Raw genomic sequence first — 12,868 nt, 5'->3', positions numbered from 1 at the left:
TGTATTATCGCGAAATATGGGAGAGAGTGTCACAGGAATGATACACGATTTGGTCTGGAAATCATGAAAATAAAGGCGTTTTTCGTTGCAACGGAATCTTCTCACGAAATTCCAATCACCAACTTTCTCCTCCGAATGTGAAAATATTTTGTGGACACCGACCTACATAGGGAGGAACGATCACCACAATAAAATAAGGGAAATCAGAGCTCGTACGGGAAGATATAGGTGTTCATTCTTTCTGCGTGCTACATGAGATTGGAATAATAGAGAAATGTGAAGGTGGTTCGATGAACCCTCTGCCATGCACTTCAATGTGATTTGCAGAGTATCCGTGTGGATGTAGATATTGGATCTCTGTAAATTCCACCAAAGCATTCTCAGAGAATTATCCGAAAACATCTTCATCAACATGCCTTACATACATAGTATTTCAAAAATACCGTCTGAAAGTTTGGGGTCAGGCTCCCTACATCAAAACAAGGAAAAAGTTCAACACAGAAATGTCTGAAAATCCTTCATTTTCAGGTAATTAACAAAAGTTTGCAATACTGGTGACTAGAGCTCATCAAGTTTACAATATAAATGATTGGAGCTCACGAACAGAAACTCATAATAAATGCTCATAAAGTCCTCTTCTTGCTTCTAAACTTGCATGCACCCATTGAATCGTGGACTGTCGCACCCTTTCAAAAATGGCCTGTCAGTTTCAACTGGTTTCACATGCTTCCATGACATGATGAAGACTTTCTGCATTTGTTTGGCCTGCTGCATAGACCAATACCGTATTTACTCAAATCTAAGCCGCACCTGAAAAATGAGACTCGAAATCAAGGGGGGGGAAAAAAAAATGTTCCCAAATCTAAGCCGCACCTGAAATTTGAGACTCAAAATTCGAGGGTAGGGAAAAGTTGTGGACCGCACCTCGAAATCGAAGCAAAGTTGGTCCATTGTAGCATGAGAGACAATTTAGGTCAAAAAGATGAAGATACAGCTACAGTAGTTTGGTTCAAGTCTTAAGCTTAACAGTTAAGATTTACCAAGTAGCCATTGCTATGTGTCAGGCGCTCCGTCCGTATTTATATGGGTACCCTTCCTTTTTCACATGCTTCGTCTTGTTTGAATCGATTGCTTATTTTGCTTTGATCTGATAAGTATCGTTCTCTTTGTTATAGGTGTTTACGTCACTCTAAGCTGATGTCATGCATTGTTTGTCGCATTCTGATAATGCGTGTTTACGACCTGTTGCCGCTCGCGGCATGGCTCGCTTTTGTGCGCACTACCGCCGCTTACAATAAAAAAAAGAGAGGAATGTTCTCATAAGTGAAACAAAAGCAATAGACTGCTATTTGTTGTTACTTACACTGCTGCTTTCTTTGATAGTGATCAACAAGAACCAAATGATAGAATGCGTATGATAGAAGATGTTCTGAACGAGAGTTTAGCGAACATTTTTCTCCGTTTGAAAATCTTTGCAGACGCCTCTTTAGTACATTACAATCTGCACAGAAATTAGAGACATTTTAGATTTAAAAATCTAGACAGTTGCCGTGATTCATTTCCGAGTGTATCACTATTCAGCATTAGAATAATACGAATATAAACATGACATGATATGTATATTCTTCCGCGTTTGCTGTTGTCTCACTCTAGTTTCATAGTTTATAAGGCAGACAGGATTTAAATGCGGTAGCAGCAAACACGAAAGAATACACGGCATAATGTTTACATTCTTCTACCTTCTCTTTTAATTTATTTGCTAACGCAGAGGTTTTGTTGCCTGTATTTATCTTCGTGCCTGCAAAGCATCCCTGTGTAGCGCTACATATATTCGACGGCAGAAGTTAGTTGTGGCGGCACCTACCAACATTTTTCAAAACTTGCGCTTACTTTGCACTCGATTCTAAGCCGCACGTGTTGTTTTGGTTTACAAAAACCAGAAAAAAGCGGCTTAGATTCAAGTAAATACTGTACTTTAAGTATTTTGGGTTATTACCTATGGGAACACCTTAGACTGGGGAAATGTGCAAGTCATGGAACTGGCCCTTAAAAAAACACCTTGCAAACAGCACCTGTAAGATGTGCAGGAAGAACTGTACTGCAGCATGAAAACTGCTATTAGTCCATATATGTTGGTCATGGAAATTTGTTATTCCATTGCTTCGAAACATTACCTCTTCTGTAAGAGTTTGGGCATGTGTTTACATGAATTTTTTTTTTTTCTTGTTCTGGTGTAAGAAGTTTGCAAGTTTCTGAAACACCCTGTCCGTAACAGTGAAAATCTTCCCTCCTCTTAACTTCTGTTATAACAATCTATTAATATTCTTTCTCTATTCCAAATGATGACCAGGGTGAAAGAGCTTGCGACCTCCTAACCTCCCTATTTTGAGGTAGAGGTGGAAATTAACTATTGAAGTGGCCAGACAACATCAACAAATGAAGTTATCTGCATTTATGATTTGCCAAAAATAACCTGGAATATTTTCTTCTTTACTGTTTGAACTGAACACTAAGTATCATGTAAAATAGTCTTGACATAAATATAAAAATGAAACAGAAAAGACAAAAAAAAAAAAGATCTTTTCTGTATATACATGCAGAAAATCAATCGCAGATTAAAATTAATAATCAACTTGTTAAAGGTAGTCTTCTTTAACCATTTTGAAATAAACACTTTCAGACTACTATCACGAAGGACAGAAAATTACATTTCTAAATTTTAAACAATTAAGATTAAGTTTCAAGTATAGTTAATTTGTGTCACGTTAAGATTATCCCAACCAGGCAATTCATTTCTCCTATCAAGGGAGATGTACTACAAGTTGCGAAATACTTTTTGTACTGAAATCAGAAGAGCTGAGTCCAATAAAGATGTTCAATGAGAAGTATGCTATTGTTGAATTCATGTAAGTTACTGTTATCTGTTCCTTCCAACAGACAGGCGATGACATACTAAAAGGTACTAGTAACTCACCTTTTGGAATATAAAACTTTTCAGTGGAAAAGATTAAAAAACCTGTTACCAATATTGTAGACAAATTCAACAGGAGCTCCAAATACATATAATTAGCTGATACTGTGATGCCCACTTTGAAGGGTGAGGTCTGCTTTCAGCAAGGCAGGCATTAAATCCCTCTTCCTCAATCCATCAAAAAGTGATTAAAAGTCATCACTTGCCCACTAGCACTCTTTCCTTGGTACCTGATGAACCAAACAACCTTTTGGATTAACTTGCAGTCACCATGTGCTGCACTCTTCAGCCTTTTACAGCTGCTTTTAGTGTCAGCAGTTATCAGGATACCAGATGATGTGAGGTACAGTGAACACCCAGCCAACATTTTACTGGCTGCAGCTTTGAACTAACAGTATAAGTTTGCCTTCACTGGTAGGAAACATTATCACTGACTAAAGGGCAAAATTGACAAAAGCTGATGTCCCATTACCTATAGTAAAGTGGAGACCAAATTAAAACAAGGCTGCATGTAAAAGAAGAATATTATTGGTCTCTGTCTGTCATTGTGGATCTGTGCATTTATCAAAGATTGTCACATGCATCACTGTTAACTGGTAGTTGTTCAATGACTGACGTACAGCCACACTTTGCAGACATGCTTCTCACCAAGATGGTGACAAGTAAGCCCAACAGCCTCACAGTCTTGAGTGACAATGAACACCACTGGTACTACAAACAGGAAACTTCACCTTTCATTGCAGGCAGCAACACCTCACTCAACCGTCTGATGGGCATTTTTAATGTATCACACAACAGCATTCAGGGGCATGCATGACTGACTGACTGACTGACAAAGGAATTCTTCCACTCAGATCAAGTACACTACGATGACTTTGCGGTTGTTTAATTTCCTTGTTTCACTGAAAATACAAATTAATAATGCATATGTTCAATTTAATGTATGTGGTTTCCTATCCCAACTCTATAGATCAAATTATTGTTGGTTTACCTTCATCAGTCTAGTATTAAGATATCTTTAAAACCAGCTGACAGGGCACGAGGACCACTACATAAGCTGGCAGCAAGCTTGGTGTCAGCAAAGTAATCACTACATTACAACTCAAACACATACTGCAATTAGACATGAGGCAATTAGCAGAAATGAACTCTATTTATCACACGTACTTCAATTTTCATTTGATCTTTTAAGTATAAAACTGATTACTTCGACTGTGGAGCGAAATGGGGTATGTTATTAATGACATGATTTCATTTAATGAATTTTACATGTGGAGATCAACATATTTTTCACTACACATACAAAAAATGAAAGTAAATAAATAAGTGAATAAAAAATAAAATTATCCTACAGAATACCATATCTGACAAGTAGACAATCACAAAATACACTTATGATGAATAAACTCTCCTTTAAAGGAAGTTTCACAGAATAAAGCATCAACATCTATTCACTGGCAGAAGATATTCTGAACATTCCAGGCGGACAGTAGTTTTTATTCCGAAAATAGAGGCAAGCAGCTCTCAACCCAGACATCCACAGAACAAAAATAGATAAAACTGTGGCAAATGTCTATTGATCTTAACACGATGTTATGAAATAAAAACACACTTAGCTATGACACAGCAACATAAAACACACACAACCTGCCACCAGTGTTTTAGTATATAAATCTTGTAATTTTTCATCACAAACAGTAGACATTTTATGATGATAAAATATATATCAGTACATAGCATTTTAACAGATTCGTTAAGCAGAGGTTTCACTACTCGTAAACACAAAATTACCGAATACAGAAATAAATTATAAAACTATATCAATAAGTGAAATACAACAGTTGCAATAAAATATCACAATGATGAACTGCTGCTGTAAAATAAACTGATAAACCAGTATTACAAACAAACCAAAAGCAACAAGGCTATATTTTAAGTTTTACATCTGTAAGTTAATAAAAACAATTTCTCCTTCTCCTGATGCAGTATTCTTATATACAAAATGAAGCCAAAAATGTCAGTCCTTCTGTTTTAGAAAGTGTTCTATGTTGGTTACATTACTACATATTTCTCCCAAAATAAGTGCATTATGACAATCCAAAATATAAAAGTGAAATGAAAATTTCAAGCCACTAACTTCACTGCTGTTTTGAGTTAATTTTGTTGAGGAAAGGAATATCGTACAACACAGCCGATTTAAATGCAGAATACTGCACAATGAACAGTGTAGGAGATGATTTATTGTAACATAAAATGAAATTAGGACAGGTAAACTGCAGACTCTACCAACAATTATTTTTAAGTAAATAATACAGCATGTGACTTACCAAGTGCAAAACTTTCAGTTGGATCTCTTGTTCCATCACTGGACTGTGTAAATGCTTGGCCTGGATCTGGAAGGAGGAAAAAAAATGATTAAAATCCTGTGCTTTCTTGCATGAATTTAGTACAATAACCCCAAAAAATTGCGAAATAATTCACATCTCATCAAGGCAGCCTAATCTGATGTTTGAGGGGCTGTGAAATAAACTTTAATGAAATTTTTATTGCATTTATATCTAGTGCTAGTCAACACCTTTCCCATACCACACCAATCGTTACCATGCAATACTGTTCCTGAGAGGCAAAATCAGTTTTGATCGTGAGTTGCACAGCACAATACAGGAAACGGTGACACCGAAGTTCACAAATCATTTAGTAACCTAAATACATGTCCACTGTTTCCACAAACAAGATTATGGAAGAAGATTATGGTTTCCAAAGAAACAGCTACAATTTAGCCCAAGGAAATGTTTTTCAGGTACACATGGATCCTCAGTTCAAACCACAGACTATGTGATCTAAAGTACCCGGACACCTGGCTGAAAATAACTTAAGTTTGTAGCGCCCTTCATCGGTAATGCTGGAATTCAATACGGTGTTGGCCCACCCTTAGCCTTGATGATAGCTTCCACTCACACAACCATACATTCAATCAGGTGCTGGAAGGTTTCTTGGGGAATGGCAGCCCATTCTTCAGGGAGTGCTGCAATGAGGAGAGGTATCGATGTTGGTCGGTGAGGTGTGGTACAAAGTCGGCGATCCAGAACATCCCAAAGGTGTTCTATAGGATTCAGGTCAGGAATCTGTGCAGGCCATTCCATTACGGGGATGTTGTCGTCGTGTAACCACTCTGCCACAGGCCGCATATTATGAACAGGTTCTCGACAGTGTTGAAAGATGCAGTCACCATCCCTGAATTGCTCTTCAACAGTGGGAAGCAAGAAGGTGCTTAACACCTCAATGTAGGTCTCTACTGTGACAGTGCCACGCAAAACAACAAGGGGTGCAAGCCCCCTCCATGAAAAACACGACCACACCATAACATCACCACCTCCGAATTTTACTGTTGGCACTATACACGCTGGCAGGTGACGTTCACCGGGCATTTGCCATGCCCACAACCTGCCATCGGACTGCCGCTTTGTGTACTGTGATTCATCACTCCACACAACGTTTTCCCACTGTTCAATCGTCCAATGTTTATGTTCCTTACACCAAGCGAGGCATCGTTTGGCATTTACCGGCATGATGTGTGGCTTATGAGCAGCTGCTCAACCACGAAATCCAAGTTTTCTCACCTCCCACCTAACTATAGTAGTACTTGCAGTGGATCCTGATGCAGTTTGGAATTCCTATGTGATGGTCTGGATAGATGTCTGCCAATTACACATTACGACCCTCTTCAACTGTCGGCAGTCTCTCTCAGTCAACACACTAGATCGACCTGTACACTTTTATGCTGTACGTGTCCCTTCACATTTCCACTTCACTATCATATAGGAAACAGCGGACCTAGGGATGTTAAGGAGTGTGGAAATTTCGCGTACACAGGGTGTATACAGGGACAAGGAAAAAAAATTCCCGGATTATTCCCGGATATCCCGTTTAAAAAATATGCTTTTTCCCGGGCGACCTACTGTCACTTAGCACAGAAAAAGTTCCCTCGGAACTGTAAAACTTATCAATCCTTTGAATGGTTAACGTTTTATATAATCGCGTAGAACTTCCCGGAAAAAAAAAGAAAAGCCGGAGCAGAGAACTTTTGGAAAGACCTTTGATTTGCAGCAACATATACGCTGCATATTTTCGTATTACGAAAGTATAAATTCGAATTGCACCAAACACAGCTTGTTAGTTTCCGGAGCGTTGCAACCGAGGTTGTGATGTCCTTTTGTAAGTGAGTCATATCTCAAGCCACGAGATCTCGCCAGCCGATGACAGCAGCTATTCAGAGCATAGGACACGTGTTATAGTCAGCCACTAGCAAGATTACTGGTTACATAGCGCGAACACACAAGAGGAAAAGTTAACGGTTTACATTAATGTACACAGTACCGTATATCTACAAGAAAAGCTAAGCTTTCACGTGTAATATTGATCTTTTTTTGGTGTGATATACTTTAAGATACATCACACAAATGTGCCAGTAAATTTAAAATTGTGACATAAATGCCTCGGCTCGAAATTCTTGAAGTGGCTGGTCCTCAAACTGTTCAGTTTCGAACGCTCTGTGATTTAGATATCCATCCCACTTTCACACACGTAACATAATTCATTTTGCGTAAAAAGAAATTTACTTTGAAAGTAACGCTTTTCTAACCACCGTTCGCAATACTGTTAGTTATAGGTTCGATTTACCAGTTGCCAGAGAGCGCCAAAAACGAATTATTGTGCGTGTGCAACTGCAGTGGTGTAGGGAGCCCGCATGTTCGTGTGTATAAAGCACTAAGAGAGCTTACACTACACCATAAAAGAAACAGGGCATCAGAGGATACTCCAAAAGGCATCAAAATTTCGTGAATCATACTAAAATGCATAATTCGGCTTGAAGTGCACATTGGTTTTTTCCAGATTCACAATGAAGTAGGTCCCATCTGATATTAAGCTTTTCAGTGTGGTTTTTGGGATGTAAATTTTCTTGGAGTACCAGTACTCTACGATCTCATTTTTGGTTCTTTATTATGGCATAATGCCATGTATGGCAGAAGATGATAACGTGCACTTGAAATTCACCGAACAGTTGGAAGTACCCAAAATTGTTAAATGAAACACTTCGTTTCAAATAAAATGATTGCCTCAGCGGAATTTCTTTAGCAAACTTGCAAAAATAACTTCATTCTTCTGCAAGGCGATTAATGCTTGACTGCTATTAACTTGGAAAGAAAATAAAATCAGAAACTGAAATTAATAATATATTTTTGCCCTCTGTAATTATGTGAATGCATTTTAATTCACTTGATAGCTCCCGGCCACAGAAATCCGTTTTGTTTTCATTTGACGTGGGAGCTGTACACGAAGAGAAGCAGCGAAATCACTTAACGTAAACACGGGTCACGTGGAGACTAACCCCCTCCCCACTACAACTCAGGCAACTCTGTGCAAGCGCGAATCTGGCAGCTAGGGCGCGCGAGAAAAATTTTTCTCATTTGCATCTGGCTGCTTGCTGCTACTACCGATGCAGCTAACAGCCAAACTTCAAGAAGCGGGAAGCGAGAGAAGGTACTGCTCATACGCTAGTCAAATGCGCATGCGCAACAGACCGCTGGCAACTGGTCAAACGAACCTAATGTGAACAGTTGTGACGTCATGCTCATAGCAAGCAGTTTATTGTTACGAAGAATTACAGTCTGCGCCCTACGGCCTTTAACATATTTTTGCTATCTGTAGACGCTTGTGCGTGCACGGTGTTTTGTTGTCGTAAAATGCATATTTCCTTTGCCACTACAGTTTTATTTTTTTCCCTCTCGTTTATATTTTATTGCTGCAGTATCATTCTCCAGTAGCAGGATACAATAACATTCTTTGCTAGAGAATCAATTCTGCAGTCAAAACTACAAAAATGTAACTGAAAGCTAAAATAATGAAAAAGTCCCGGAATTCCGAAAAATTCCCGGGTTTTTCCCGGTTTTCTCCCGGATGAAAAAATTCCCGGGTTTTTCCCGGAATTCCCGGTTGTCCCGGGTCGTATACACCCTGGTACAGACGTATGACACAAGTGACACCCAATCACCTGACCACTTTCGAAGTCCGTGAGTTCCGCAGAGCACCCCATTCTGCTCTCTCACGATGTCTAATGACTACCGAGGTCGCTGATATAGAGTATCTAGCAGTAGGTAGTCGCACAATGCATAATAATGAAAAATGTATGTTTTTGGGTGTGGCCAAATACTTTTGATCACACAGTGTATGATAGCTATACTAGATTAATGTCAGTTCTTGTTTTCGAACCAGTTCTTTCCACTGACTGTCTTACACACTCAAGAAGCATAAATGTTAAATTGTAGATGTTTCATTACAGATACTTCTAAACTTTTTCTGTATTTACATAATAACCTAAGAGTATCACAAGCTTTATATTTCAGTACATTTCCTGCCAATATTAGTGGAAATTATGGTCTATGCATCTCACTGAAGCTAGTAATTATGTATATATTCAACATATTTTTTCAACCTCCCTCTATTTGGTAGAATAGATTCTTCTTAGTAATGGAGAGATATTCACCAGCAGAGATTCCAAGTAAGTCCATATCAAGTCAACCAAATTTAGTCAATTTGTGGACTTCAGTATTCTAGATGTCTCACCTTTTTTAAACAGCTTTTTATTGTACTAGTTTCTTCTGTTTTAGGGCTCAAAAACAGAAAAATATGCCAGACTTTAACATATTGAGAAATAAACGTAGTATAATTCCAAAATTATTTATGCTCTTGAGTTGACTCTGGTGCCCTTCTAAAGCTCTTTAACTGTGCTTTAATTCGATGTGCAATACGCACTCTGTCCCAAAAAGTGGCTCATGGTGAAAACATGTAATACACGAAAATTTAATGAATGATAATGGTTTTAAAATACTTTCTAATATGGACTGTGCAAAAACTGTGAAGTGCATGGTAAGATCAAATACAGCCCAAACAAGACAAGACAAAGATATTTCTCCGCAGAAAAATAACCAATGTAACCAAAATATCCACGGGTGTACTGCCGGTCTACAGTGTCCAACGGGCACTATATTTCTGTGATCATACATGTCGCCATCATCAGGTGAACTGACGGACTGAGCCGCTGCGACTGAACCCAGTTCCCTCTGAGCAGCCATAGCATACGATCTCAGTGCCGGCACGTTCACAGGAGCTCAGTCTGTCAGTTCACCTGAGGATGGCTACATGTATGATCGCCGAAATATTGTGCCCGTTGGACACTGTAGACCGGCAGTACACCCGTGTATATTTTGATTATCAAATACGCCGGGAGAAACTCAAGAATCGCAACCAATGTAACATCACTGAACAGTATTTATTCACCAGCAGTTACAAATTTTCTGAAGGCATCACCATCTGTTGTCGACTACAGTAATTATGTGGAAAATGTGATTCAAGGCACCACAGATACCTGTCATGACTATAGACCAAGACCCCACAACAAGTACATGTAAAATTGACATTTACAGCAATAGCCAAGGGTGAGGAACAGCTTCTGAACTGTGAAGCATATAGACAGGAGATCAACAGCATGGTAAAACCAGGAGCACATTTCAAGGCAGCAACTGCAGTCAGTAAGATGTATAATTTTCAGGACTAAACAGCAGCTATTTTTCTGCTTTCTTGTGGGGACAAATGATGCAGGAAAGAACAATTCAAAAAATTTCATGCTTTCTCTTAAATGGAGGCTGCATGAATTCAGAAATATGACTGATCATATTTTCTGTATCCCACCATCAGACCTACATAACTGGTCCTGTGTGAATAAGGAAGTACAAAAGACAAACAGAGCTGTGCAAAATGTATTCTGGGAATGTAAAAATACAACTTATATTGATGTGAGCACACTAGGGAAACGATTTCATATAGCACATGGTGTTATGTATGAGTCGGAACTATGGGCCTCGTGGAAAAAGGGCTACCCAGCTGAGTCACGCAATTTGACTCTTAGTATGGCCATGAGGTGTGGCCATTAATTGGACGAATTGATCATGTAGGCTGACGTGATGATGAATGAACTATACTTGACGGGATGTATCTGGAACATGTTAGGTGATTAGAAAGTTAGTAGACAGGAATACAATTAAATACTTAGCTTTAATTCAGCATCAGCGGGGAACACAAATCTTGACTTTGTACAATAATATTTACAAATCCAGTTATAGACTGAACTGCGAATACAATTCTGGCTAGGTCGTAGCTACTGACTTAACTGAAGGCTGTGCTAACTAGCGTCCTTGCAAATGAGATCTCTCAAGCTATAACAAGTGAACCATTCCTATTAAAGTCAGCTGTAGAACTGGGCAGTGCACTAGCTTGTCTCGTAAGACCAGCCAAGTGACGGCGCTCGGTCTGCTAGCATTGACAGTGGCGACTCACGAGTCCGATGTGTCCTGACAGACTGCAGCAGATTTGAAGCCTACAACCTAGCAAGTGTGGTGCCTTGCAGTGACACTACACATGGTTTACACATCAACAGATTGCGAAATGCCTTAGAGAGTCATAAGATCTCATATACAGATCACATGAAATCAAACATTTAGCGAGGTATTAAGCAAGTTATTCCTTTCAAAGACAAAAGTGATGTGTGTATAGAATTTAGCTTGCGGCATGATGAAACACTGTCAGGAGTGGTATCTACCAGATGAAGAGTGATGACGAAAACACTTTTCTTTAGCCAGTAAATATTCCAGCAGTTCCAACTTAAACAATTACAGCGTGTGTGTACCTTGGATACACCACATGCAGTTGAACGCTAACTTGCGAATGAAAACAGTGATAAAATATTTGCTCTGGTGCAAGTCAATTTCTGTTGTATAAGAAATAAACAGAATTGGAACACTCTTTTAGCATTAAAGATGTAGACGTTATGTTTGTGTTATAACACTGGCTAACAGAAAATCAAGTTGACAGTTTTCTTCCACAAGGATATGCTGCAGCAGACATAATGTCCAGGAATTTACATCAAGCATGGTCTAAAATTTAAATAATTAGAGATTACACCACACAATTCATAAATAAATGCTGCATTTAGTAGTACAAGACTGACTGAAGAAAATACAATTGTTAGCCTGTATTGGTCTCCACATGGTGATATAAATGCATTTTTTGGAAAGTTTGAAATAGTGCTTAACATACTTTTTAAGTTTAAAGCAAAGGTTGTTATCCATGGAGATTTTAATACTGAAATGCGAGATTCAATACAAGACTCCAGAATGTTTTTAACATTTTGAGGCCTTTAAACTTACTCTGCATGCCAAGTGTCCTACTCAATGATGCCGGTCTAGACAATATTATCAACAATTCACACAGATGGTGGGCGATGGAAAAGTTGCAAATAATGTTCCATTGTTTTTAACAATTTATTGTAGGCAACCAACTTATTCAAATGAATTTCATGCGCTATGGGTAAGAGTCAGAGAAAGGAGCACATTATGTTATTGATTGACAAGTTCAAGAACACAAATTGGAACTCTGCATATGGGTGGTTGTTGTTTTTGTGGTCTTCCGTCCAGAGACTGGTTTGATGCAGCTCTCCATGCTACTGTATCCTGTGCAAGGTTCTTCATCTCCCAGTACCTACTGCAACCTACACCCTTCTGAATCTGTTTAGTGTGTTCCTCTCTTGGTCTCCCTCTACGATTTTTACCCTACACGCTGCCCTCCAATACTAAATTGGTGATCCCTTCTTCTAGTCAAGTTGTGCCACAAACTCCTCTTCTCCCCAATTCTATTAAGTACCTCCTCATTAGTTATGTGATCTACCCATCTAATCTTCAGTATTCTTCTGTAGCATCACATTTCGAAAGCTTCTATTCTCTTCTTGTCTCAACTATTTATCGTCCACGTTTCACTTCCATACAAAGCTACACTCGATACGAA

General features: G+C 38.8%; 1 protein-coding gene across 4 annotated transcripts in view; it reads right to left on the bottom strand.

Annotated features, from left to right (window-relative positions):
* Positions 1-12,868, bottom strand: part of LOC126162969 (protein tramtrack, alpha isoform-like) — a 167,311-nt gene that overhangs the window by 70,428 nt on the left and 84,015 nt on the right. For all 4 annotated transcript variants that reach the window (XM_049919817.1, XM_049919814.1, XM_049919815.1 and 1 more), the window contains exon 4: positions 5,299-5,364. In XM_049919817.1, coding sequence (XP_049775774.1) covers positions 5,299-5,364 — 66 coding nt within the window. The remainder of the gene's footprint in view (positions 1-5,298; positions 5,365-12,868) is intronic.

This window comes from Schistocerca cancellata, chromosome 2, assembly GCF_023864275.1.
Source record: "Schistocerca cancellata isolate TAMUIC-IGC-003103 chromosome 2, iqSchCanc2.1, whole genome shotgun sequence".
Lineage (NCBI taxonomy): Eukaryota > Metazoa > Arthropoda > Insecta > Orthoptera > Acrididae > Schistocerca > Schistocerca cancellata.
The sequence above is the reverse complement of the archived record's forward strand: the minus strand, read 5'-3'. Positions and strand labels throughout refer to the sequence as shown.